The sequence below is a fragment of the Scyliorhinus canicula genome, chromosome 17, assembly GCF_902713615.1.
Source record: "Scyliorhinus canicula chromosome 17, sScyCan1.1, whole genome shotgun sequence".
NCBI classification, from domain to species: domain Eukaryota; kingdom Metazoa; phylum Chordata; class Chondrichthyes; order Carcharhiniformes; family Scyliorhinidae; genus Scyliorhinus; species Scyliorhinus canicula.
Window position 1 is genome coordinate 128903752 of NC_052162.1, and position 26204 is coordinate 128929955.

A 26204-nucleotide genomic window follows, 5' to 3' on the forward strand; every position below is an offset into this window, starting at 1 on the left:
CCGCACACCCCCCCGATTGCCGCAACCCCCCTCCGATGCCGCAACCCCCCCCCATGCCGCAACCCCCCCCCATGCCGCAACCCCCCCCCCCGCATGCCGCAACCCCCCCCCCCCCCAATGCCGGAACCCCCCCCAATGCCGGAACCCCCCCCCCCCCCCCCCCCAAATGCCGGGTCTGTCTCTCTCCTCCTCCTCCAAAAAACGCCGGGTCTCACCACTTCCGCAGCTGGTGAAACTGACGCGTATCGCGTCAGTCAGCTGCTGGCCACTCCGGGAACGGAGATTGCCAGCTTAAAAGAAGGCCCGGACGCCGGAGTCATGCACACCGCTTTTTCCCGCTGGAAATGGGCGTCACGTCGGTCCGCGGAGAATTTCGCCCCTGGTCTGGCCTACATGGGACTCCAGATCCACAGCAATCTGGTTGACTCCTAAATGCCTTCAGGGGGTAAAGATGGGCAATAAATGCTGGCCCAGCCAACCACACCCACATCTCATTAATTATTTTAAAAAGCATTCGCTGTGTCATTACTACATTATCACCGCCCTATCTCCTTGAATTCAAAAGCTGGGGGTGCGGGGCGGGGGTGGGAAGGGGGGGGGGGCGGTTTTCTCGATGCTTCATACCCTTCCTGTATCGGGATTTGCGTCACTATCGGAGGAATGGAGGGCTCTGTCGCTGCTGGGCCCCTCCAGGAGCGTCATGGTTACGGACACGGCATGGGCAGCCCCAGTGGTTAGCACTGTGGCTTCGCAGTGCCAGGGTCCCAGGTTCGATTCCCCGCTGGGTCACTGTCTGTGCGGAGTCTGCACGTTCTCCCCGTGTCTGCGTGGGTTTCCTCCGGGTGCTCCGGTTTCCTCCCACAGTCCAAAGACGTGCAGGTTAGGTGGATTGGCCGTGATAAATTACCCCTTAGTGACGAAAAAAAAATACAGGTTAGGAAGGTTATGTGACCATCAATTCAAGTGGAAGTGAACAATGGTTTTAATCAGCTAGATCTGTGCCTGCCTGCGACTGCTCTGTACTGAGTGCCGCCTACAGGCTGCAGATCTATATACCACCCCCGAGGGGGCGGAGCCACAAGCGGAGCCCACAGGGGCATCAACATAATACAATACAGAGAAAGAGTTGAGCGGCGTTGGCGGCAGCGGTTGGGAGGCTGCGGTTCCCAGCTCGTCTCTTTCACCGATTTTCTTTAGCCGCAACGCGAACTTTTATCGATATAACGTTATTTGCGAAGCGCTTTCAGTTGAAGTATAGCCTTTGTTTATAAAAAATATATATATTCCGAGCAGGATGGAGAACAGGGATAAGGAACAGTATCGCAAGCTGTTCATAGGTGGCCTTAGCTTTAATACTGCTGAAGATAATTTGAGAGGCCACTTTGAGCAATGGGGAAAGCTTACAGATTGTGTGGTAATGAGGGATCCTCAGACCAAGCGATCAAGAGGGTTTGGATTTGTGACATTCTCTACTCCTGAAGAAGTTGACGATGCAATGGCTGCTAGGCCTCATAAAATTGATGGCCGCGTAGTGGAGCCTAAACGAGCAGTCGCAAGAGAAGAATCTGGGAAACCAGGTGCTCACCTGACTGTGAAGAAACTTTTTGTTGGTGGAATAAAAGATGACACTGATGAACATCACCTTAGAGCGTACTTTAAGAACTACGGAAAAATTGAAACCATTGAAGTAATAACAGACCGCCAAAGTGGGAAAAGAGGGGTTTTGCATTTGTATCTTTTGATGACCATGATCCTGTTGACAAAGTAGTCCTTCAAAAGTATCATTATGTTAATGGACACAATGCAGAAGTAAGAAAAGCTTTGTCTCGTCAAGAAATAATGGATGCACAAAGTAACAGGTCAGGACGTGGAGGTGGTGGCTTTAGAGGAGACTCTCGTTCAAGTGGCAATTTTCCTTTGGGACGTGCAGGAAACTTTGGCAGCAGCCCTAATGGATATGGGGGTGGTCGTGGTTTTGGTGATGGTCCTGGTTTCAATGGTTATGGTGGAGGCGGTAACTTTGGAAGCTCAAGCTTTAGTGGAGGCTTTGGTGGAAGCCCTAGTGGTGGATTTGGCAACCATGGTGGGGGCTATGATGGAGGTGGAAATTATGGTGGGAACTACGGTGGTGGTGGTAGTGGTGGTGGTGGATTTGGTGGTCGTAACAGATATTAATTCAGTAACAACCCATTCCAAGGGCATCACTATATAAATAGGGGAGGATGAGAGCCCAGAGTTTACAGGACAGCTGCAGGTTATTCTCTCAGCAAAATTTTAAGGAAAAAAATTATCTCAGCGGAACATAAAAAGGCAGTGAGATGACGGAAGACTCCAGAGCACAGGCAGAGAAAACCATTTTGTCAATTCTTGGGATTGTTTAATTGAGCGGACTCTTTATGTGGAGAAAGGACTGTAAAGATGCCTTGGAGACAGATTTCTAGCTTTTTAAAAATTTTCTTTGCTGTAGTATCTTGTAGTGTTCTGCATAAGTTGCATGTGGAATTGTTATGAGTTGAGGGGATTTTTCAACATTTAAATATTCCTAGACACACAGAACTTTCAGAGCTATGAACCAGGATCATGGAGTTATAATATTCAGTCTTTCTATGTTCAATATCTGCAGTGTGTAGAGTTTGGAAAATGTTGTATGTCCACAGTAACTTTAATAAAATCCCCAAAAAAAAGAAAAAAAAAAAAAAAAAAAAAAAAAAAAAAAAAAAAAAAAAAAAAACATAATACAATACAGTGGTGAATTGCAGTAGCAATACGTTCACCACATTCACCCCCTGTTAAAAATTGAAGTCCAGTGGGGGTGAAGTGAGCTCACAGATCGTGTCTGTCCGGAGCCTTAATCGCCTCAGCTCTGGCTTCGCTGCGGGCGCGGGTGTTGACTCATTGACTCCGGGAGCGTGTCGTCTGGAGCTTCATCACAGTGTGTCGGCGATTGGGGAAGGGGGGTGTAGGCCGTGTAGGGGCGAGGGCAGTGTTCAGGATCCCCAGGGGGGCAGCTGGTAGGCCGCCATGAGGGTTTCGGTTGGTGGCGATAGGGTTAGGTGATTGACGGCCTTCCAAACCGCCGCATTCTCTCTCTCCACCCGTCCGTTTCCCCGGGGGTTGTAGCTGGTCGTCCTGCTCGAGGCGATGCCCTTACCGAGCAGGTACTGACGCAGCTCATCGCTCATAAACGAGGAGCCCCGGTCACTGTTGACGTAAGTGGGGAAACCGAACAGGGTGAAGATGCTGTGCAGGGCCTTAATGACGGTGGCCGCGGTCATGTCGGGGCTTGGGATTGCAAAGGGGAAACGGGAGTACTTGTCAAACACGTTGAGAAAGTACACGTTGTGGTCGGTGGAGGGGAGGGGCCCTTTGAAATCGACGCTGAGGCGCTCAAAGGGCCGGGATGCCTTTACCAGGTGGGCCTTGTCTGGCCGATAGAAGTGCAGCTTGCATTCCGCGCAGATCGGGCAGTCCCTGGCCATGGCTCTGACCCCCTCGGTGGAGTAGGGCAGGTTGCGGGCCTTGATGAAGTGGAGAAACTGGGTGACCCCCGGGTGACAGAGGTCATTGTGGATGCCCCGAAGTCGGTCATCTTGCGCGCTGGCGCATGTGCCGCGGGATAGGGCATCTGGGGGCTCATTGAGCTTCCCAGGAGGATACACGATATCGTAATTATAGGTGGAGAGTTTGATCCTCCACCTCAAGGTTTTATCATTCTTGATCTTGTCCGCTGTGTGTTGTTGAACATAAAGGCTACCGACCGTTGGTCAGTGATGAGGGTAATCTACGGTACTTTTGAATTAAAACACTGTTTATTTATGAAACCAGTTAACACTTTATAAACCCACAGTAAACATCTTAACAACTATCAACACCAATAAATCCCCCAAAGAATACAGTACTCTCTGAGTAACTCTGAGTTAATCTTTCCTTGCAACATCCATAAGACAAAAATAACCCTTTTTACAGAAAGACATCAGGTTGAATGTCACTGCTGAGAACAGTTACCACTTTGAAATCACCAAATGGACATTCATGAGCTTGCAGACATTCCGACACATCCTGCTGTGACTGCAGCTTCTCCAAATCTAAATGGAAAGTAAACCCACCCTGCAGCAAACAGCCTAAAGCGAAAGTAAAAAGCTGACAGACAGCCCAGCTCCACCCACTCTCTGACATCACTGATAAACACCCATTTCTTAAAGGTACATCCACTGCAGCTATTTCGCTAAACAGCATTTCTTAAAGGTACACTCACATGACACTCTCAATCCTTCTACGATCACCCTGAATATACCAACCCCCTGTTACTTGACCTCCCTCTGGCAGGGAAAAGAAGGCCTTTCCCATCTACCCTGTCTAGGCCCCTCATAATTTTGTGCACCCCAGTTAGGCCATTCCCTCAGCCTCCCTCCATTCTAAGAGACACAACCTCAGCCTCTCCAATCTCTCAGTTTTCAAGCCCCGTAAACACTCTTGTAAACCTCCCTTTGCACTCTCTTCCCTCTCTCGTCCTATCTCTCTCCGGAGAAACTACGTCCTTCCTGTGACGTGGTGACCAGAACTCTACGCAAAGCTCCATCCATGGCCTAACCAGTGTTCCATCGCTCTCCCAATGAAAGAAAGCATTCCATGTGCTTTCTTGACCATCTTACCTGGCCACCTTTGAGGACCTGTGCCCGTGTCAGTTCGAGGAGATCCTGAGGTACCCAGCCATCGCTGCTCAAGGGAGAGAGAGAGAACAAGAGAAAGGCTGGTCACCGATGACGCACATCAGCTCTTAGATTTGTTGGCCCCCATATCTTAAGTGATCTCAGAATCAGGCCTATGTCTGGCGTAACCGTGCTGGGCTTCTGGGACACTGACAGTAATAACAGCGAGGACTTGTAACAATAATAAATAATAATCGCTTATTGTCACGAGTAGGCTTCACTGAAGTTACTGTGAAAAGCTCCTAGTCGCCACATTCCGGCGCCTGTTCGGGGAGGCTGGTACGGGAATTGAACCCGCGCTGCTGGCAGTGTTCTGCATTACAAGCCAGCTGTTTAGCCAGCTGTGCTACAGAGGTTACAGAGGGACATAGATAAGCTGCAGAGCTGGGCCGAGAGGTGGCAGATGGAGTTTAATGCGGAAAAGTGTGAGGTGGTTCACTTTGGAAGGAGTAACAGGAATGCAGAGTACTGGGCTAATGGCAAGATTCTTGGTAGTGTAGATGAACAGAGAGATCTCGGCATCCAGGTACATAAATCCCTGAAAGTTGCCACCCAGGTTAATAGGGCTGTTAAGAAGGCATATGGTGTGCTAGCCTTTATCAGTAGGGGGATTGAGTTTCAGAACCACGAGTTCATGCTGCAGCTGTACAAAACTCTGGGGCGGCCGCACCTGGAGTACTGCGTGCAGTTCTGGTCACCACATTATAGGAAGCATGTGGAAGCTTTGGAAAGGGTTCAGAGGAGATTTACTAGGATGTTGCCTGCTATGGAGGGAAGGTCTTACGAGGAAAGGCTCAGGGACTTGAGGTTGTTTTCGTTAGAGAGGAGAAGGCTGAGAGGTGACTTAATAGAGACCTATAAGATAGTCAGAGGGTTAGATAGGGTGGACAGTGAGAGTCTTTTTCCTCGGATGGTGATGACCAACACGAGGGGACATAGCTTTAAATTGAGGGGTGATAGATATAGGACAGATGTCAGAGGCAGTTTCTTTACTCAGAGAGTAGTAGGGGTGTGGAACGCCCTGCCTGCAACAGTAGTAGACTCGCCAAATTTAACGGCATTTAAGTGGTCACTGGATAGACATATGGATGACAATGCAATAGTGTAGGTCAGATAGGCTTCAGATGGTTTCACAGGTCGGCGCAACATCGAGGGCCGAAGGGCCCGTACTGCGCTGTAGTGTTCTATGTACAAGCGGTAGCATATTCACTAGCCGACCAGCTTGCTCTGTGCCTGTGCTCTGCCTGCGCTCCCAGGGAGAGCGTTCACGCTGCCGATGCATTGACCCCTTTTATAGCTGTGATATCATGTGAACACTCAGTCCACATCCTCCCCATTGAGTTGGGACATCCGGTGGCGTGAGATGTAACATCTGAGATGCGAACAGAAACTGCGTATAGACCATTTCATAACCTACAAATTGAACAGGCTAACAATGTGCACTGTGATGAATGCAGAAATTGTACTATATTATATTTTATATTTGTGACAGTGATGTTATTAAACAAAAACCTGGTTTAAAATACATACAGGCAGCATCTCTGCTAAAGCTGCAATTAAGGGGCCATAAAAGTGAGGTAATCATTGATTCTAACCATTTACTTGTTTAGAACATAGAACATAGAACAATTCAGCACAGAACAGGCCCTTTGGCCCTCGATGTTGTGCCGAGCAATGATCACCCTACTCAAACCCACGTATCCACCCTATACCCGTAACCCAACCCCCCTTAACCTTACTTTTTTAGGACACTACGGGCAATTTAGCATGGCCAATCCACCTAACCCGCACATCTTTGGACTGTGGGAGGAAACTGGAGCACCCGGAGGAAACCCACGCACACACGGGGAGGACGTGCAGACTCCACACAGACAGTGACCCAGCCGGGAATCGAACTTGGGACCCTGGAGCTGTGAAGCATTTATGCTAACCACCATGCTACCGTGCTGCCCCAGTTCACCAGATTCAGAGTTTGCAGAGAGATAACTAATTGAACCGTGTGTTGATTGCAGGAGACTCCCTGGAGAGTAGGTAATTTATGAGGAACTGTGTTTAGTCTTAGCTAAGCAGGTGATGTGACCTCTTAGTAGGCTACAGCTGATATAATTAATGGGTGAAACCAGGTCTGTCTTTAGTTTTACGGTCCATTATAGGATTTTAAGTTAAACAACAGTTCACTGCAGGATTTGAATATGGCAAGACAGAAGGATTAGCAGGTAGTTCCTGAAAAGGGTCTCCTTCCCCAAAGATCTACACAGATAAGCAAGTAAACCTGATTGCTAACTTTATTTATAAGTGGCATTTGAACTGTATTGGTTTGCTTAATTGGAATATAGTGGCAGGTGTAGATAGGAAGCTAAGAGTTTCCCTTACTCTTTTATTTTAGAACTGTTTAACTGATAATTATAACACTATTTCTTTGATGTTAATGTGGTGAATTATATGTTTACATTAAAGTGCTGATGACATCACCGTAGTGGGTCGGATTTCAAACAATGACGAGACAGAGTACAGGAATGAGGTAGAGAATCTGGTGAACTGGTGCGACGACAATAATCTCTCCCTCAATGCCAACAAAACAAAGGGGATTGTCATCGACTTCAGGAAGCGTAGTGGAGAACATGCCCCTGTCGACATCAGTGGGAACGAAGTAGAAAGGGTTGAGAACTTCAGGTTTTTAGGTGTACAGATCACCAACAGCCTGTCCTGGTCCCCCCCCCCGACACTATAGTTATGAAAGCCCACCACCGACTCTACTTTCTCAGAAGACTAAGGAAATTTGGCATGTCAGCTATGACCCTCACCAACTTCTACAGATGCACCATAGAAAGCATTCTCTCTGGTTGTATCACAGCTTAGTATGGAGCCTGCTCTGCCCAAGACTGCAGGAAACTACAAAAGGTCGTGAATGTAGCCCAGTCCATCACGCAAACCGGCCTCCCATCCATTGATCTATCTATAATTCCCGCTGCCTCGGAAAGGCAGCCAGCATAATTAAAGACCCCACGCATCCCGGACATACTTTCTTCCACCTTCTTCCATCAGGAAAAAGATACAAAAGTTTGAGGTCACGTACCAACCAACTCAAGAACAGCTTCTTCCCTGCTGCCATCAGACTTTTGAATGGACCTACCTCGTATTAAGTTGATCTTTTCTCTGCACCTTGCTATAACTGTAACATTATATTCTGCAGTCTCCCCTTCCTTCCATGTGTACGGTATGCATTGTTTGTACACCATGGTGAAGGCGGAAGAGAATCCCCCAGCGATCATGCGCCGGTGGTGACGTCAGCGGCAGCTGCAGCTGACGTCACCACCTGCGCATGCGTGAACTGGCAAAGGACTTTCGGCCAGCCCCGGCGGCGGGCGGCGGGCGTCAAAGGCCGCTGGTGCCGGTTTTGACGCCAGTCGGCACGGTGCCAACCGCTCCGGAGCGGGCCTAGCCCCCAAAGGTGCGGAGAAAGGCGCGCCACCGTGCTGCCCGCGGAAGTGTGCAATTTTGATCCACGGTCAAATTCTTAAAAGTGTAGGAGCTGCTTTAAGAGCTTTCTAAATTTCAAGATGGCGGCACCGTTGACTTGTGCGATGAAGGGGGTTTCCCGTGCTTGTCGGCTTTTGGTGGTCTCTGCCACAATGGCGTTGGTGCTCAGCTTAGCGGGGGGAAGAAAAACAACTTCAACGATGGATCGACTGCCCTTTCCTGGGTTAGATCTTCCTTTTGCTTGCCTGAGGCCAGAAACCTGGGCCTCAATTTCTCGCCCATCAGAGGGCGCGGGCACTCATTCATCCCGGAAACGGCCCCAGAACGTGACTTCACGTGACGTGCCCCATGAAACGGGGCAGCCAGTGGGAAACGTGCGTTCCGGGAAAAGGCTGAGCGTTGTGCGGGAAGAGTGCAGGAGGGAAGGGGGCGGGCGCTGTGAAAAGGCAGGGCGCGGGTTCACGTTTCCAACCTGCTCCCTCAGTTGGGTGGGGGGGGGCGAGTGACAGCCGCCCGCGGAGCAGTTTCGGGCACTAGCAGGCCTGTGAAAAATAAATCGCAACGGGGAAAAACGATGCAACGGGTATCTCAAAGGCGAATTCAAACGCAGACCTCAGTCGCCCCACCCCCAGACAACCCTGTTTTACATTTTATTTCGGCCAGGCATGGTTTATCCCACCCCGGATCGAAGTTGGAGCAAAAACGTAAACGGACAGATCTCTGAAGGTTGCCACTCAAGTGGATAGAGCCGTGAAGAAGGCCTATAGTGTGTTAGCGTTTATTAACAGGGGGCTTAAGTTTAAGAGCCGCGGGGTTATGCTGCAACTGTACATGACCTTGGTTAGACCACATTTGGAGTATTGCGTGCAGTTCTGGTCAACTCATTATAGGAAGGATGTGGAAGCATTGGAAAGGGTGCAAAGGAGATTTACCAGGATGCTGCCTGGATTGGAGGGTAGGTCTTTTGAGGAAAGGTTGAGGGAGCTCGGGCTTTTCTCTTTGGAGCAGGGGAGGATGAGAGGCGACTTAACAGAGGTTTATAAGATGATGAGGGGATAGATAGAGTGGACGTTCAGAGACTATTTCCTCGGGTGGATGTAGCTGTTACAAGGGGGCATAACTATAAGATTCAGGGTGGGAGATATAGGAGGGATGTCGGAGGTAGGTTCTTTACTCAGAGAGTGGTTAGGGTGTGGAATGGACTGCCTGCTGTGATAGTGGAGTCGGACACTTTAGGAACTGTCAAGCGGTTATTGGATAGGCACATGGAGCACACCAGAATGACAGGGAGTGGGATAGCTTGATCTTGGTTTCAGACAATGCTCGGCACAACATCGAGGGCCGAAGGGCCTGTTCTGTGCTGTTCTGTTTCCTGGCCAATCGGCCACCCTTAGCCCCCGCCGACTGTGAAAGCGAAGGGGCCGCGTAGAATCGAGTTCCAATTGGCCCCTTAATGGGCTAAACCGCCTGGTATTGTAGGTAGATGTTAATTTCCTGTCAGCCATCCTCGCGCACCTGGAGTCTTCCGGTGCGTTTTCAAATCCCTCCCGTTGCCCGGGCAACGGATCATTCTGGCCACAGGGGTGTCAGACACTCCCAGGTGATGTAAGAATCGCACAGCTTTTGGTCCTCCCTCACCTGAGAACGGATATACTTGCCAAGGAGGGAGGGTTCCGAATGTTCTTTCGGCTGATATCCATGGCTGCGGACCGTCCAATGAGGAGAAATTGGTTCGACCGGGCCTTGTGTTCACCGGGGTTGAGATAGACGAGAGGGGAACTGATTGAAACGTATAAAATTCTAACAGGACTGGACAGACTAGATGCCGGGAGGATGTTTACCCTGGTCGTGGAATCCAGAACTAGGGGACACAGTCTCAGTGATGAACCATCAATTGAACGCGAGACGAGTTGCTGTACAAAAGTTAGGCTTTAATAAGCTAGATGTTAGCCCTGCGGTCGACTACAGTAAATGGCCGACCGCCGGGCGTGCTGGGTATTTATACCTCGCCCTGGAGGCGGGGGTTAACTCAGCCTCTTGGCCAATCGGGAAGCCGTCACATGACTGGTCTCAACCAATCGGTCGAGAGGCACATGACCGACCAGGGCCAATGGTAAGCCGGTGTTCTGCACCAATGGCAGGCAGCTATGTTAATCATACCACCACACTCAGGATAGAGAGTAGGCCATCTAGAACTGAGCTTAGGAAAAGATTCTTCACTCAGAAGCTGGTGAACCTGTGGAATTCTCCACCACAGGTAGGCCGTGGAGGCCAAGTCACTGAATGTATTAAAGAAAGAGATGGGTAATGTTTCAGATTTTAATGGCATCAAGGACTAAGGGGAGAGAGCGGGGATACAGCAGTGAGATAAAGAATCAGCCACCATCACGTTGAATGGCAGTGCAGGCTCGGGAGGGGGGCCACTCCCCTCTCCACCTTTTGAATGTTTCTCTGCCCGGCTGGTTGAATGATCAACGGGGGCCACGCCAGTCGGCCGCAGCAGGCCCGAGCACAAGGCGCACACCCCGCGGAGCGAAGGGGCAGTCGGGAGAACTGGAGTGAATGAGAAGTAGGGGGAGGTGGTTTCCGGGTTGGATGAAGTTTGCTTCCTGCCCGGCTTGGCTTCCCCAGACCAACCCCTCCCCCCCCTCCTCCGCCCGCACTGCTGGGGTCAGTGGCAAAAATATCCTTGTTTCCCCACCCCCTCCACTCACCCCCCCCCCCCCCCCCAGTTCTCCCTCCGATCTCCTCCAGGCAGAAGGGTCGCTGGGCCGCTCTCGTTGTCAGTGGCGACGCAACATCCAGGCCCTGCCCGCCGGTGACTCCGTTTGCTGTTGTTTGGTCACCATGCTCTGTCACACGTGTGTTCCCCCCCCCCCCCCCCCCCCCCCGACACCATCGACCTCAGCACGGGTTATAATTGAAGTGAAACCACCTCGGGTACTCCCCCTCCGATGAAAATAGTCGGGCTGTTTCCCTTCACAACAGGCCACGCACGCCCTCCCCACACCTCGAAAGAGCAGCCAATGGGGAAGTGAAACCTGCTCTATCGTCCCCCCCATCTGTGTTCATCTCGTTTCTGCCTCTCTCTCTCTCTCTCTCTGTCTCTTTCTCTGCTCTCCTTCCCGCCTCCCTCCCTCCCTCCCCCTGTCTCTCTCTGCCATTTTTTCTCTGTTTTCCCCATCATCCTCTCCCCCTCCGTTTCTGCCTCACTCTGTCTGTCGGTTTTTGTCTCCCTGGTTTTCTCTCTCGCTGTCTCCCACTTTGCCCCTCTCTCTGTCCATCTCCCTCACCTCACCCTCCTCCTCTCTTTCCCCCTGTCTGTTTGCCTCCCCATCTCTCTCTCTCTCTCTCTATCAGTGAGGGAATCAAGGGCTATGGGAAAAGGGCAGGAAAGTGGACACAAGGGTTGTTGGGTCAGACCCATTAAATGGCAGCACAGGACTGAGGGGCCGAATGACGTACTCCTGTTCTTATTTCTTATGGTTCTATCTGCCTTTTATCCCTCCCTTTTAGTGTTTTTCCTTCACTCTCTTCCACTCCCCACCCGCCTCTCTCTCTCTCTACCTCACTCTCTCTTCCTCTGTCTCTATCCTTCTCTGCCGCTCTCTCTCTCTGTCTCTCTTTCTCTCACTATCTCTCTGCCTGTCGGTCTGACTCTTTCCCTGTCTCTCTTTCTCCCTCTCTCATGCTCTCTCTGTCTCTCTCGATCTGTCTTTCCATCTGCCAGTCCACCTCTCTCTGTTCCTCTCTCTCTGCCTCTCTCTCTCTATCCCTGGGGAGAGAGGTTTAATTCCCATGAGCCAGTGGGATTGTCAGATGAGGAGTTAAAATGGCGGAACTTTCACATGTGATTATCGCCCAGGTTCAATGGGGTGGTTTGTTTTGGGGTTTTGATGTGCCCATCAATTCACTCGGAACACGATTGGAAGTAAACTGTGGTTTTAATAGACTTACAACTGAGCCTGCCTGCGACCAGAAGAACTGAGGGCAGGCTCACATGGCTGCAGCACTTTATACTTCTGGTAGTGGGAGGGGTCATGGGCGGAGCCGAGGGTGGAGCCCTGTACAAGCTCCTCATCTCCCCCTGTGGGCAGAGCCGCGCAACGGCTCACAGACAGAGCCCACAAGGGACACAATACAATAGTGTGAATTACATTCACCACAGGTTTAATGGAGGTGCATCGGCCTGTGAGCAGGCAGCCAGTTTTGTGAAGCTAATGGGGTCATGAGGAGAGGCGGGTCAGTCATTGCCACCATGTCTTACGCCATTCGCACATTGGAATCGAGGCAACTTTGAACTGAATTAACCAAATGTTTCAATTCGATGTGTCCAGCACTGGATCGATCCAATCCAGCCGTCACCCCCCCCCCCCCCCCACCCCACCCCCGAGACCACCACAGGTACCCCCACCAACCCCATCCCACCAACCCCCCATCCCACCAACCCCCCCCACCCCCATCCCACCAACCCCCCCCACCCATCAACCCCCCCCACCCCCATCCCACCAACCCCCCCCACCCCATCCCACCAACCCCTCCCACCCCATCCCACCAACCCCCCCACCCCATCCCACCAACCCCCCCAACCCCGTCCCACCAACCCCCGACCCCAGCTCTGAACCCGCCTCTTTCTCCACTCCCTCTCCTGTCTCCCCTCACGTCCTCCCCGAGTTCACCTTGTCTGTCAGACCCACTTCCTGTTCCTTCATTCCCATTCCCAATAAACTGTGGATCTCCCAAAGTCTCCTTCTGACTCTCCCCATGTTAGCCCATATTGTTTGTTTTTATAAATTTAGTGTATCCAATTAATATTTTCCAATTAAGGGGCAATTTAGCGTGGCCAATCCACCTACCCTGCACATTTTTGGGTTTGTGGGGGTGAAACCCACACAGACATGGGGAGAATGTGCAAACTCCACACAGACAGTGACCCAAGGCCGGGATTCGAACCTGGGACCTCGGCGCCGTGAGGCAGCAGTGCTAACCACTGCGTCACCGTATCACCCTTGTTAGCCCATATTGTTGTCATCTCTCTGTCTCTCTCTCTCTTTAGGAGCAACTTCCCACCTCTCGACACCCCTTCCCCTCTTAATCTGCTGTTACCCCCATCAACCCCCTCCCCCAATTAAAATACTCACATTCACTCCTCACTCCTTGAAAACTCTCGCTGCATCTCCAATCCCCCCTTTTCCTCCCCAACGTACCTGAAACGTGTTGTCGCCTCTCCCAAATCTGTCCCTGTTTTTCCCAGAGCTCCGCGTTTGAATCCCTCCAAACGTGTACCCCTCCCCACCACCCCCTCCCCACACCCCATCCCCCGCTGCAGTATCGAAACGGCTCTTATCGAGGGTACAGTTGACGTCCTGGGTGAATGTGAGAAATGGCAAATCTTCTGCCATTGGTGCATTCGGCGGCCCACCATCCTCTTTGCTGTGGTTCGGCTGGCTGGAACCCGTTCTCGCCTGCGTCCGTTCTGAACTATCTCATCGTAGCTGGAGCATCGTCGGCAACGGCTACGTTCCCTGCTCCCGCTACCTCTGGTGATTCCCATCCCTCCTGTCCCCTCTCACCACCACTCCCCCTCCCAAGGGTCTAACCTCTGTTCCCCTCAAACCCCCTCCTTGTCATAATATATACTAATATATCATGGTGCAGACACACACTGATGGACACACACAGGGACCAATCAACATGCACAAACACCGCAGCCAATCACCAGTTAGAATACACACACTATAAAGGCAGAGGGCACCACGGTTCCCGCTCATTCTGGGTGCTGCCTCTGAGTGTAACAAGAACTCATCCAGCCCAGCACAGACTCACACCACGTGCTGAGAGAATCAACTGGTTCGGACAAGGCTTAGGTCTCTAGTTTAAGTTAGCATCATTTAGACCCACAGTCATCGTGTGTTAGTTAGTTAAAAGTAGTTAATAAAATTGAGTTGAACCTTCATCTGTGTTGGAAGTGTCTGTTCATCTCTCAAGCCTACACAACACTCCTCACTCTCGCCTACACAATGCCATCTAGATGCACAGCCTTGGTTGTGCACAGCTTTGGCAGCACGGTAGCATGGTGGTTAGCATAAATGCTTCACAGCTCCAGGGTCCCAGGTTCGATTCCCGGCTGGGTCACTGTCTGTGCGGAGTCTGCACGTCCTCCCCGTGTGTGCGTGGGTTTCCTCCGGGTGCTCCGGTTTTCCTCCCACAGTCCAAAGATGTGCAGGTTAGGTGGATTGGCCATGCTAAATTGCCCTTAGTGTCCTAAAATGTAAGGTTATGGGGGGGTTTGTTGGGTTAGGGGTATAGGTGGATACGTGGGTTTGAGTAGGGTGATCATTGCTCGGCACAACATCGAGGGCCGAAGGGCCTGTTCTGTGCTGTACTGTTCTATGTTCTATGTTGTCACACGTTCCAACCCCAGATCAGACCCCAACAGTGGCTAGGGTACTGGTCCGCAACCCCAATATTTTGGTTTGTTTTGTAAAGAACGATTCGCTCCAGGAGGGATTGCGTAAAACAAATAGGGCTCGGTGTATTCTTAACACGAAACTTCACTGTGGCTACAATGTTAATCTCTTCAACTTCACGCCCAAAAAGAACAGCTTGCAATTATCCATTTAAACATCACTGCTCAATCTCCCACAACAGGGAAAGAAACGTACAGCTCTCAATCTATCTTACTGTGGGAGAATTCGGGACTCCGCGTCAGGCAGATCAGAATTCAACTCCTCTCTCCAAAGCTTTCTCCAGAAACTGCCTTTCTCAAACTTTTCAAAATGTCTCTCTGCCTTTCTTGGCTCCGCCCATCAGTGACCTCATCTCCCCAAGCTGCACAACAAATCATCTCTGCAGACGGCAAAGCACATTAACTCCCCGGGGACTTTACCCAGTCAAACCACAGTCCATCAGCCCAAACTGAAAAACACATTCCTTTGTCAATTTCACCCACGTGGCTGCTAAAAGCACCCACGCCCTGCAAAATGGAATTCTTTTTTTAAAATATAAAAACGTGACCACTGCAGTCAAACACACTCTGACCTCAGCCTTTTAACCCTTAAATTGCGCAACACTTAGAATCCAATATTCTTCACGTCTCCCAGTCATCACAACACATACACTAAATGTCGACCGGGCCATCACGTGATGACGCGGTCGTGACCAGTGTCACCTGGTGGGAGAGTGCCAGGTTACCCCGGAACACTCAGGCAGAGCGCAACTGCAGAGATGGTTGAATAAACCCGCTGTGATCACAGCTCTTGTTGCTTGTTGCCTGCACAGCCACAGAGAGATACAGTGGCCACCGCCAGCTCTACCTCAAAACCGACGACAGGTCTTCGAGCTGAAAAGTGGGTCCTGTTTCTCTCTCTGTCTCTCGCTCCTCTAGCACTGCCTGGCCGACTGAGCATTTTGTACCTTTATTTCTCTCTTGCCACACCATCTCACTCGAACGCCTCTGCCATCTCTGATCTATTACAGGGCAGCGCACTGGCGCAGTGGCTAGCAATGGAACTGCGGCGCTGAGGACCCGGGTTCGAATCCCGGCCCTGGGTCACTGTCCGTGTGGAGTTTGCACGTTCTCCCCGTGTCTGCGTGGGTTTCGCCCCCACAACCCAAAGATGTGCAGGGTAGGTGGATTGGCCACGCTAAATTGCCCCTTAATTGGAAAAAAAATAATAATTGGGTACTCTAAATTTATTTTTTTAAATCTCTGATCTATTACCATCTCAGACCAGACCCCTGCAGCAGCTAGGATACTGGACAGAATCCCTAATATTTTATTTTAATTTTGTAAGACTGTGAGCAGAGGATACCTCACTCCTGGAGTGATTTCTCACAAAATAGATATATGGGGGGGCGATGCTCCGAGCCCCGTGTCGGGCTGGAGAATCGCTGCAACTGTGCCACGACGTCCTGATGCCGGCGCGCGATTCTCCGAGGCGCGGAGAATCGGCGCCATTTGCGTTGGCCCGGCGTTGGCCGCGGGCAGCTGGAATCGGCGGGGCCATTGATTCTCCAGCCCGGTTGGGTTGTGGGGGCGAAACCCACGCAGACACGGGGAGAATGTGCAAACTCCACACGGACAGTGACCCAGAGCCGGGATCGAACCTGGGACCTCGGTGCCGTGAGGCAGCAGTGCTAACCACTGCGCTACAATGCTGTCTTACGATGTGGTTGACTCTTAACTCCCTCCTTCCACTGAAATAGCCCAGCAAGCGACTCAAGGGCAATTAGGAATGGCAAACAAATGCTGGCCCATCCAGCGACCCACATTGGCGGGGGCGGGAATCGCACCTTGCCAGTCGGTGGCTGCTGGCAGCGCCCCCCCCCACCCCCACCGATTCTCCAGCCCGCGATGGGCCGAGTGGCCGCCCGTATTTGGCGGGTCCTGCCGGCGTAAATCACAACAGGTCCTTACCGGCGGGACCTGGCTTCACGGGCGGCCTACAGAGTCCTCGGGGGGGGCGCAGGGGCATCTGGCCTCAGGAGGGGGGGTGCCCCCACGGTGGCCTGGCCCGCGTTCGGGGCCCACCGATCCGCGGGCGGGCCTGTGCCATGGGGGCACTCTTTACCTCCGCACCGGCTGCTGCCCACCTCCTCGATGGCCGGTGGGGAGAAGAACCCCCCTGGGCATGCGCTGGGATGATGCCAGCACACGCTGGTGCCCCCGCGTATGCGCCAACTCGTGCTGGCCGGCGGAGGCCCAAACTTTTACGATGCTTTAATTGCACCTCTGGCTCTAAAAGGCCCCGCTGTCTTTCAGACCAGGATTTTTAAAAACATGACTGCGGAAGTTAAACACACACAAATCCAGATTTTAACCCTTACTGCATCAAATACATATATCTGAATTTTCTACGTTAATCTCTAATCTGTCACTCCGTCGAACGCCGCGGTGCCGGAAGAACAGATGTTTCCTCCGGTGATACGTCGGGAGGCCGCAAGGCGCCTTTGGCGCCCACCTCAAAGTCCGCTCCCCTCCCATGAGTCCCTCGCTTGTGTCTTTGAGAGTCCACGCTGGCCACAGCCTCAGGGTTCCGATTCAAACGTGAGCGATGCTGCTGACTCCAGCCCCTCTCCATCAACACTAGGCGCTCGTCCCCCCCCCCCCCCCCCTCCCTCACTTCGCCGGCGTTTATTATTTTTATTTCTTCAAGGGAGGCGGGCCGTCGCTGGCCGGGGCCCAGTATTTGCTGCCCGTCCCTAATTGCCCCTTGAGAAGGTGGTGGGTGAGCCGCCATCTTGAACCGGCTGCAGTCCCTGTGTGGTGTGGGTAACACCCACAGTGCTGTCAGGGAGGGAGGGCCAGGATTGTGACCCAGCGACAGTGAAGGAACGGCCGATATATTTCCCAGTCAGGGTGGTGAGTGTGGGGCTCGGAGGGGGAACCTGCAGGTGGTGGTGTAGCCCAGCATGGTTCACTTATCCAACACCTGGATGGCGTCCCTGCGTCAATCCGAACCAGGCTCACATTTCTCCTAAAACTAACCAACTCACCTACTTCCCCACCAACCCCTCCCACCACCACCACCACCCTGCCGTCCCTAAGCCTGCTGACCCGCATTGGCACCCGGTCAAGCAATGCCTCGATTCATAAAATGTTCATCCTCATTTTCCTGTGCCTCCATGGTTGTAGGCTCCCTCGGCCCTACGGACCCCTGTGCTTGTCCTCAAAACCTACCTCTTTGGTGAAGGTTGTGATTGCACACCTGACCGGTTAGGCGGGGTTACGGGGAGTCATTGGGCGGGGGAGTCGGCCTGGGTGGGGTGCTCTTTCGGAGGGTCGGTGCAGACTCGATGGGCCAAATGGCCTCCTTCCGCACTATAGGGGTTCTAGGGTACCTGTTCACATGTTCTCAGTGTCAGATTTTGTTTGTTAATCGCTCCAATGAAGCATCTTCCGTTACTTCACCATGGTAAAGGTTGGGTTTGGCCTGTTGCTTGACACGCATTCCATCTGCCTCCTTACTGCCCACGTACTTAACCTGTCTTTACAACCTCTCCGTGTCCTCCCCACAGCTCACTTTACAACCTCTCCGTGTCCTCCCCACAGCTCACTTTACAACCTCTCCGTGTCCTCCCCGCATCTTAGTCAATCCTGATATTTATTCCGGCCGCCGGGAATATCAACCTCAGTGCGCGCGAAGCTTTCAGATGGCTCTTGGGGACAAAGTTCCACACAAAAGGCTTTTGACTGGACTCAAATTTGCCGCCGTCGTGGTGGGCGAGGTCAGGAGTTGAGGCCGAATGGGAAACTTGATGGGAGGCTGGCTGACTGTGAGAGGCGTCGCGGTCAGACAGTGGGAGAGGACGAGATTTATTATTGCTGCTGTTCCTCTGAATTCAGCTTCTGCTTGCACCTGGGGCCTGGTGTAGGTGGGGGATTGGACAGTGCATACTGAAATTTGCATACAGGATGCAGAATGCAAAACAACCCCAGAGAGAGAGCGAGAGGGTCTGGGGCGACTTTAAAAACCCGGGTGGCAGGCAGGGCAGTGACAGAGCAGAGATTGAAGGACCTCACACCATGGAACCAGCTCGCCTCCTGGTCGTGTTGATCGCGCAGTTCGCCAGTAAGTGGGATGTTGTTTCCCACACCGGATCCCTCCCTCGGCCCAGGACTCCTGTTTCACCTACTACCGCTGTTTAATTCTAATAGATTTTCAATTCATCTCAGGGAAGGGCTGGGGATGGGATGAACTGGGAATCGACTGGTCCACTGACAGACTATTTCCCTTTTAATTTATTTAAAGCGGGTGTGTGTGTGGGGTCCGCCGCGAGTCGCTCTCCCTCACTGACAGCTGTCTAATTATTTTTCCAGGCGTCTGGGCCGATCCTCGCGTCACTCAAGACCCACTCACGGGACCGGTCGCCTTGGGAGAGACGGTCAAACTGAAATGTAACCTCCACGGTGCCAGTGCCTATGAAATAAATTGGGTACGTCAGGCACCGGGCAAGACGCCCCAGGGCGTTTTGGTTCATGCTACTGACAGAAAGATCTACCGAGCCCCGGGGATCACGGACCGATTCACGCCCTCGGCCCAGGACTCCAGTTTCACCTACTACCTGACCGTCGTTAACGTGGAGGCCGCAGACGGGGCTGTCTATTACTGTATGGTTTGGGTAAACAGCGTAGGATACACAGTGATACACACTGTGACAAAAACCTCCTCCGAGACCTCAAGGCCCTCTGGGGCCCTCCTTCTGAGCTACTTGCGGCCTACCACCTCCTGGACCCCTGGGACACTGTGAAAACCACACTGACCGCCCAGGGAGTCCAGAATTCGGACGGCACCTCAACCCAGCCTTCTTTGAGGGAAATTAGCGGAAGGACAACACGACGCCGGGGGGTTTTGACATCGAGGCCCACATCCTGCAGGTGAATATGTCAAGCCAGGAAGGGGCCTGAGGTTTTTGTACAGGTCTTCCCCTCACGCAGGCCCACTGTGGGTATGTCACCGGCAATGGAACCCCGTTGGATGTTAAAAGTGAGTAGCTCGTCTTTTGAAACCTTGATTCTTCGGTCGGGTACCCCCCCTCCTCCATCCTCCCGCCCCGCCCTCCCCCGGTGAGCAAATGGGTAAACTTTTCCTTGCCATTGCTCAGCTTTGCAGGGATGGGATCGTCGGGAACGTGTCGATTGACCAAACCTCCCTCCCCCTACTTCAGACCTGCTCTGTGTCTGGCGTGGTTTGGAATGTGGGATGGGGTGAGGGGGTGCGGGGGTGGGGGGGGATGGGCGGCCACGTGGACGTCGGGGGGTGACTGAGTCACTTTCTGTTGTGGGTGGGGGGGGGGGTGTTGGTTGTGTGGGTCAGGTGCTGTATTAAGACGAGGCACAGGATGCGCATCCCCACAGTGCCAGATTCCCACATCGCTTTCTGCAAAGGAGCGCTTCCCGACGTCACTCCTGAACGGCCCCTGGTCCTCCGTCTAATCTTCATTCCCCCCCCCCCCCCCCCTCCCTCCCTCCCTCCACCCCACCAACTTTGTTTTAGAATTCCGACCCCCAGCCCACCCCAACCGTAGCAAAATGTGTCTCCCTCCCTCTCTCTCTGGCCCATCGAATCCTGGTAACTATTTTAACTACGCGGATTATGGGCAGCACGGTAGCACAGTGGTTAGCACTGTTACTTCACAGCTCCAGGGTCCCAGGTTCGATTCCCGGTTTGGGCCACTGTCTGTGCGGAGTCTGCACGTTCTCCCCGTGTCTGCGTGGGTTTCCTCCGGGTGCTCCGGTTTCCTCCCACAAGTCCCGAAAGACGTGCTGTTGGGTGAATTGGACATTCTGAATTCTCCCTCTGTGACCCGGACAGGCTCCGGAATGTGGCGACTGGGGGCTTTTCACAGTAACTTCATTGCAGTGTTAATGTCAGCCTACCTGTGACACTGATAAAGATTAGTATTGTTAAAAACCCTTCACGATCAGGGCAACCCAGAGCCTCCCAAACTCTGGAGACACAAAGTTGTCAACTCCTCTCTCGGTTTACAATCTCCATGTTTGGATCAGAGAAGGTGGGTGCTTGCCGTGTCATTATAAGCAACAGGGTCCCCCCCCCCCCCCCCCCCCCCCCACCCCCCATCCCAGCCCGCAACCCGCTCTAACTCTGGGACGAACCGATTTCCCCCCTCGTTCTCACCCGAGATCCCTATCCACCGCCTCCCGCTCCCTCCGATCATGAAGATTTCACTCTCTCTCCCTCTCTCCATCAACGCTGGGGACCCCCGATCTGACTCTCCCTGCTCCGGGTCGGGATTTCTCTCACTCTTCCCCCACCACAACGTCGGCGGATGTCATCTCACAGAACCACAGAGCGGCCATTCAGCCTATCCCGTCTGTACCAAACGTGTATCATGACTTAGTGCCGTTCCCCTGCCATATCCTCCGTAAACATACCTTCCCCACCCCCCCCCCCCCCCCCCCCCCCGCACATTGTCTCCATTCAGATAACCGTCCATCGCCCTCCCGGACGCCCCGATTGAACCTGCCTCCACCACACTCCCAGACAGTGCATTCCAGACCCCAACCACTCGCTGTGTGAAAAAGGGTTTTTCTCAAATCACATTGGCTTCTTTTACAAATCGCTTCCAATCTGCGCCCTCTCGTTCCCGATCCTATCACGAAGCCGTAACAGTTTCTCCCCGTCCACTCTATCCAGACCCCCCCCCCCCCTCATGATTTGGAACATCTCTATCAAATCCCCTCTCGGCCTTCTTCTCTCCAAGGAGAACAGTCCCAACCTCTCCAATCTATCCCCATAACTGAAGTTTCTCATGAAATGAAAATCGCTTATTGTCACGAGTAGGCTTCAATGAAGTTACTGTGAAAAGCCCCTAGTCACCACATTCCGGCGCCTGTCCGGGGAGGCTGGTACGGGAATCGAACCGTGCTGCTGGCCTGCTTGGTCTGCTTTATAAGCCAGCGATTTAGCCTTGTGGGCTCAACCAGCCCCTCATCCCTGGAACCATCCTTGTAAACCTCTGCGCTCTCTCTCTCTCCAACATGTTCACATCCTTCCTATAGTGCGGCCCCCAGAACTGTGCACAATATTCCAGCTGAGGTCTGACTGGTGTCTGGTATCAGTTCAGTATAACGGGGTAAAAGAGAATCTTCCAACAGTGCAGCACTCCCTCAGTACTGACCCTCTGACAGTACAGCACTCCCTCAGTACTGACCCTCCGACAGTGCGGCACTCCCTCAGTACTGACCCTCCGACAGTGCGGCACTCCCTCAGTACTGACCCTCCGACAGTGCAGCACTCCCTCAGTACTGACCCTCTAACAGTGCAGCGCTCCCTCAGCACCGACCCTCCGACAGTGCAGCACTCCCTCAATACTGACCCTCTGACAGTACAGCACTCCCTCAGAACTAACCCTCTGACAGTGCATCACTCCCTCAGTACTGACCCTCTGACAGTGCAGCACTCCCTCAGCACTGACCCTCTGACAGTGCAGCATTCCCTCAGTACTGACCCTCTGACAGTGCAGCACTCCCTCAGTACTGACCCTCTGACAGTGCAGCAGTCCCTCAGTACTGACCCTCTGACAGTGCATCACTCCCTCAGTACTGACCCTCTGACAGTGCATCACTCCCTCAGTACTGACCCTCTGACAGTGCAGCACTCCCTCAGTACTGACCCTCTGACAGTGGCGCACTCCCTCAGTACTGACCCTCTGACAGTGCAGCACTCCCTCAGTACTGACCCTCTGACAGTGCATCACTCCCTCAGTACTGACCCTCTGACAGTGCAGCACTCCCTCAGCACTGACCCTCTGACAGTGCATCACTCCCTCAGTACTGACCCTCTGACAGTGCAGCAGTCCCTCAGTACTGACCCTCTGACAGTGCAGCACTCCCTCAGTACTGACCCTCTGACAGTGCATCACTCCCTCAGTACTGACCCTCTGACAGTGCATCACTCCCTCAGTACTGACCCTCTGACAGTGCAGCACTCCCTCAGTACTGACCCTCTGACAGTGGCGCACTCCCTCAGTACTGACCCTCTGACAGTGCAGCACTCCCTCAGTACTGACCCTCTGACAGTGCATCACTCCCTCAGTACTGACCCTCTGACAGTGCAGCACTCCCTCAGCACTGACCCTCTGACAGTGCAGCATTCCCTCAGTACTGACCCTCTGACAGTGCAGCACTCCCTCAGTACTGACCCTCTGACAGTGCATCACTCCCTCAGTACTGACCCTCTGACAGTGCAGCAGTCCCTCAGTACTGACCCTCTGACAGTGCAGCACTCCCTCAGTCCTGACCCTCTGACAGTGCATCACTCCCTCAGTACTGACCCTCTGACAGTGCAGCAGTCCCTCAGTACTGACCCTCTGACAGTGCATCACTCTCTCAGTACTGACCCTCTGACAGTGCATCACTCCCTCAGTACTGACCCTCTGACAGTGCAGCACTCCCTCAGTACTGACCCTCTGACAGTGTTGCACTCCCTCAGTACTGACCCTCTGACAATGCAGCACACCCTCAGTACTGACCCTCTGACAGTGCAGCACTCCCTCAGTACTGATGCTCTGACAGTGCGGGGCTCCCTCAATACTGACCCTCTGACAGTGCAGCATTCCCTCAGTACTGACCCTCTGACAGTGCGGGGCTCCCTCAGTACTGACCCTCTGACAGTGCAGCGCTCCCTCAGTACTGACCCTCTGACAGTACAGCAATCCCTTAGTACTGTCCCACTGACGGTGCAGCTCTCCCTCAGTACTGACCCTCTGACAGTGCAGCACTCCCTCAGCACTGACCCTCTGACAGTGCATCACTCCCTCAGTACTGACCCTCTGACAGTGCAGCAGTCCCTCAGTACTGACCCTCTGACAGTGCAGCACTCCCTCAGTACTGACCCTCTGACAGTGCATCACTCCCTCAGTACTGACCCTCTGACAGTGCATCACTCCCTCAGTACTGACCCTCTGACAGTGCAGCAGTCCCTCAGTACTGACCCTCTGACAGTGCAGCACTCCCTCAGTACTGACCTGGTAGTGCGGCACTCCCTCAGTACTGACCCTCTGACAGTGCAGCATTCCCTCAGTACTGACCCCCTGGTAGTGCGGCACTCCCTCAGTACTGACTCTCTGACAGTGCAGCATTCCCTCAGTACTGACCCCCTGGTAGTGCGGCACTCCCTCAGTACTGACCCTCTGACAGTGCAGCATTCCCTCAGTACTGACCCTCTGACAGTGCGGCACTCCCTCAGTACTGACCCTCTGACAGTGCAGCACTCCCTCAGTACTGACCCTCTGACAGTGCAGCACTCCCTCAGTACTGATCCTCTGACAGTGCGGCGCTCCCTCAGTACTGACCCTCTGACAGTGCAGCACTCCCTCAGTACTGACCCTCTGACAGTGCAGCACTCCCTCAGTACTGACCCTCTGACAGTGCAGCACTCCCTCAGTACTGACCCTCTGACAGTGCAGCACTCCCTCAGTACTGACTCTCTGACAGTGCAGCATTCCCTCAGTACTGACTCTCTGACAGTGCAGCACTCCCTCAGTACTGACTCTCTGAATGATATCAAGAAATTCGCTGTGTCAGTTTGTGACTCGGTGTTGGTTAGGATGGGGTGAGGGGTGTGATGTTGTGAATGTTCCCTGGGACCGCCCCTTTCGGAACGGGCTACAAATGCTCCGGGGGGGGTGGAATATTTACGGAATCTAACTGATATGGGGTTGGCTTGGTTTGTGGATATTGCGGTTAACCGGCTGCTCAATTGATCTCTAACTGTCCCTCTTTCCCCCCCTCTAACAGGTAGTGCGGCTCTCCCGCCATCGGTCACCGTCTTCCCCCCGTCGGAGGATGAACTGTCCAACTCCGGCACGGCCACCCTCAGCTGCCTGGTGAGCGGCTTCAAGCCGGGATTCGTCAACGTGGAGTGGAGCTCCAACGGCGCGGAGATCAGCTCGGGAGCCAGCTGGAGCCCGGTCACCCTGGAGGCCGAGGGCACCCACCGTCTGGCCAGCTACCTGCGGCTGCCCAGCAGCGACTGGCAGGCGGGCCGGCGGTACGCCTGCCGGGTCCGGCACCAGGCCCAGGCCCAGCCCATCGAGAGGAGCCTGAGCAGCGCGACCTGCGACGCTTGACCTCCCCAACGTCTCTCTCTCTCTCTCTCTCTCTCTTCCTCTATCTTTGGGCAATGGGAGGTCACTTCACCCCCACCCACCCCACCCCGTCCTCCCCCCTACCCCCACGCTTTGAGGAACGCCTTCTGGAACATTCGCCAATCGACGCCGAGAACCCCGGCTGGACCGGAGAAGGGAGGTGGTGGGCTTTGGGCGTTTTTGGCAGCTGCTGATTTTGACCTCTGACCCTTGGGGGGTCAGGTCGACCTTCGAACCCCGAGGGACTCCAGCCCCCCGTTTGAGCGGTGTCTGCCGGTGACGACGCCCTCGAGAATCCGGGGGCACCACGCCCACTGGTCCCCGCGCTGCTCTCCCTCCCGAGGGCCGGTCCATCCCTACCGAAGGTGCGGTGACCTCACAAGTGCAGAGAATTCTTCGAGTGCCAGAGATTGAAGACCACCTTCCCAGCCCCCCCCCCCACCCCACCCCCCAGCTCCTCCACCACCGCCGCCAGCCTGCGACGCTCGTGACAGACCGCGGCTCATTTATCCCGTTCGTCCGGGCTGCCTTCCCAATAGTCCTCATGGTCCAACATCGTGAGGGGACCAGGCCACGGCGACGGGACCCTCTGCCTCGATAGTGGGCGGCTCCCAAAGTCGACTATTCCCCCCCCCACCCCCCCGTCAACCACCACCAATCGCATCTTCAGGAGCTAACGATTTACTTCTCCACTGTAGTCGCTGTTGTTGCGTCGGAAAGCATTCTCGGAGTCTAATTTCCTCGGGTGCGTGTCCTGTCATCTGCCTTCACGCGTGTCTTTTGTATGTTTTGTGAATAAACACCTCGACTCCCGGCCTGTGACTCAACTACCTTTCCTGCTGTAACAGGGATAGAACCTTCCGGAGCACCGCGTCCAATTTGGGTTGGGGTGGGGAACCGCGTCCAATTTGGGTTGGGGTGGGGAGCGGGGGACAGATATAAACCGCGGACACCTTCCTTTGATTCAGTGCCCCCATCACAGTCCTCCCCACTTTGTCGGGAAATCGCCTTCAAATGCAGCCCATTGGAATACAAACTCTGGCAATGTGACTGTTCACATTGGGAATGAGCGTTGGGATGGTGGCCAATCCATCATTTAATGCCCGTCACTAATTGCCCCTCAAGTAAGCAGTGGCTGCAGTGAACCAGATTCTAGCATCGGAGGTCGTTCAGAGAAGGTTCACGGGGCCTATTCCCGGGATGAAGGGGGTTTGTCCGATGAGGAAAGGTTGGGCCGGTCGGGGCCAGTGCCCATTGGAGTTTAGAAAGAACCAGAGGAGATCTTATTGAAACGGATCAGATTCTGAAGGGGACGGAGAAAGGGTTCACAGGGTGGATATACCCCACACCCCTCACTGTAACACTCTCTGATATACCCCACACCCCTCACTGTAACACTCT

General features: G+C 53.5%; 2 protein-coding genes across 5 annotated transcripts in view; both read left to right on the forward strand.

Annotated features, from left to right (window-relative positions):
- The window catches only part of LOC119952034 (immunoglobulin lambda-1 light chain-like), a 31748-nt gene extending 6514 nt beyond the window's left edge, over positions 1 to 25234 (forward strand). For 2 of the 4 annotated variants that reach the window (XM_038775511.1, XM_038775514.1), the window contains exon 4: positions 24454 to 25234. In XM_038775511.1, coding sequence (XP_038631439.1) covers positions 24454 to 24785 — 332 coding nt within the window. In that variant the 3' untranslated portion in view covers positions 24786 to 25234. Of the gene's footprint in view, positions 1 to 18689; positions 18764 to 19011; positions 19329 to 19638; positions 19679 to 24453 lie in introns of those variants that run through there. The other 2 variants (XM_038775512.1, XM_038775513.1) reach the window with 2 other exon arrangements.
- Positions 1125 to 2437, forward strand: LOC119952033 (heterogeneous nuclear ribonucleoproteins A2/B1-like). The gene is given in 2 exon segments (XM_038775510.1): positions 1125 to 1709; positions 1712 to 2437. Coding segments are annotated over 2 exon segments (879 nt in total). The 5' UTR covers positions 1125 to 1294; the 3' UTR covers positions 2176 to 2437.
- Positions 25235 to 26204: the final 970 nt, after the last annotated feature.